Consider the following 2,103-nt stretch of genomic DNA (forward strand, 5'->3'; position numbering starts at 1 on the left):
GTCATCTTTTTTTTCCCATTCGAGATGTGGTTTTTTTCTTTTTTTTTTTTTTTATGTGATTTAATCATTTGAAGAACTTCCTTGGTCCTCAAGCTAAACTACTGTTTTTCATAGACTTCTTTAAAAGGAAGACTGGAGGAGGGACAGATGGAGATTTGTTGTTCAATTAACATAGTTTCAGTTTAGCAAGATGGAGAAGAGATGCTATGTAATAGTGAACACAGAACTCTTAAATGTACTGCTGAACTTTACACTTAAGAATGGTTAAGAGGGGCCAGCAGGTGGTGTGGTGGTTGAGGCACTGGACTCCCACATGGCTGACCAGAGTTCAAGTCCCAGACCTGGTGGCATGCTTTCTCACTTTCCCTCTCTCTGTTTCTGTCTCTTTATGGTCAAATTAAAAATAATAATACTAATAAATAAAATTAAAATAATTCTTTTTTTAAAAAAGGATGGTTAAGAGGCTAAATTTTATTTTATTTATTTATTTTTTTTGGAGAGGTTTTCACTACAGGGCGTGTGCGCTTGCCAGAGAGAGAGAGACATAGAGACAGAAAGCGAGAAATCACCCCCCAGAGGGGATGGTCACGCCACAATCCCTTCTCCTCCATTCTCCTCTCAGGATCTTGGGCACGCACGCACACGTGCCCGGCGTGAGTTTTAAGCCACCAGGTCCGGGACACAAACCGCGGTCGACTACGTGGTAATCCAGCGACAAAGCCATTACGCTAACTGCTGGTTCCCTATATTATGTATTTTTAACCGCAATTTCAGATATTTTGAAAGGAAAGGAAGACTGGGTATGCTACCTCCAACCTAAGCTAAACTTGTATTCATGACATGGTGTATAGCAAATTTTATAGGTCTTGATGTTCACCTAGACTCCCCTTTAAGACTGATAGTTGCCTTGGGGAAAGAATTAGCAGTAGAAATTCTGGGCAGGAATGAGGGGAGTGTTGCTTTTCACTTTCTGCATCAAGCAGTACGTAGGAATGGAGACAGGTGATTTTAGCAGTATTGGTAGTAGAAACCGTAAATGAGAACGTTATTGGTAACTACTTAGGAAAGGATTTACTTAAACTGTTTTTTGGGTTGTCTTTTTTTTTTAAGTTAGGCTACTTTTGTATACTTTTTTTTTTCTTAAAAAATAATAATAATGGGTCTGGCAGGTGGTATGGTGGTTAAGGTAGCTGGACTCCCACATGGCTGACTGTGGTTCAAGTCCCGGACCTAGCAGCTTGCTTTCTCACTTCCCATTTCTCTCTGGTGAACTTCAAAAAAATGAAAAATAAAATAATGACAATGAATAGAATTAAATAAAAAATTATTTTATAAAGATAATAATAATAAACTGTGGAGTCAGGAGGTAGCATATAGTGGTTGAGGTGCTGGACTCCCAACAGAGCCGACCACAGTTTGAGTCCCAGACCTGGCGCTTGAAAGTCATGCCAGGCGCATGTGCGTGGATGCCCAAAATCCTGAGAGGGGAGTGGAAGAGAAAGGATTGCGGTGTGGCCATCCTCCCTTGGAGGTGGTTTTTCGCTGTCTCTCTTTTTCTGGCAAGCATATGTGCCCTATAGCAAAAATCTCTCTCAAAAAAAAATTAATAATAATAATGTGAATTCTGCCAAAGCCACTTATTAACTAGTTTCCTCTACAATGAGGCTGCACAAAAATAGACTTCATTCTGGGAGAGTATCTTATTTAGACTTTAGTTTAGATTGTCTGGTAGATGCCAGAATTCTTACTTGGTTTTCTTTTCTTTTCAGTCAGTACTGCTCCCCAACCTAAACCAGTAAGTATAAGGTGTTTCTGTATTTAATTCTGATTTGTGGGATTTAGGCATGAGTAGTTCTGTTATGGATGATCCTTTGTTTGGAAACCAAAGGAAAAAATATTCCCATGCTTCTCTAGCTTTCTTCAATAAATTCCTAAACATCTTCAGCAAGTTTGTACTGGTGAAGTTTCTATAAATTTGAGTGTGTCTGAAAGTAGACCACCCCTACAGACTGCTCAGAAGAGCAAGATTTGTTGTTAATTTTGTTTTTATCTGGTTTCATAAGCATATCGGCATCTTTTAAATTAATGAAAAACTTTAGAAAT

The 2,103-nt window shown here is 38.8% G+C and overlaps 1 protein-coding gene across 1 annotated transcript in view; it reads left to right on the forward strand.

Annotated features, from left to right (window-relative positions):
• The window catches only part of SRPK1 (SRSF protein kinase 1), a gene marked incomplete at its 5' end in the record, with an annotated part of 70,029 nt that overhangs the window by 42,258 nt on the left and 25,668 nt on the right, over positions 1 to 2,103 (forward strand). Inside the window, one exon of the mRNA XM_014586158.1 lies at positions 1,770 to 1,795. Coding sequence (XP_014441644.1) covers positions 1,770 to 1,795 — 26 coding nt within the window. The remainder of the gene's footprint in view (positions 1 to 1,769; positions 1,796 to 2,103) is intronic.

The sequence above is a fragment of the Tupaia chinensis genome, unplaced genomic scaffold, assembly GCF_000334495.1.
Source record: "Tupaia chinensis unplaced genomic scaffold, TupChi_1.0 Scaffold000116_1, whole genome shotgun sequence".
Classification (NCBI taxonomy): domain Eukaryota; kingdom Metazoa; phylum Chordata; class Mammalia; order Scandentia; family Tupaiidae; genus Tupaia; species Tupaia belangeri.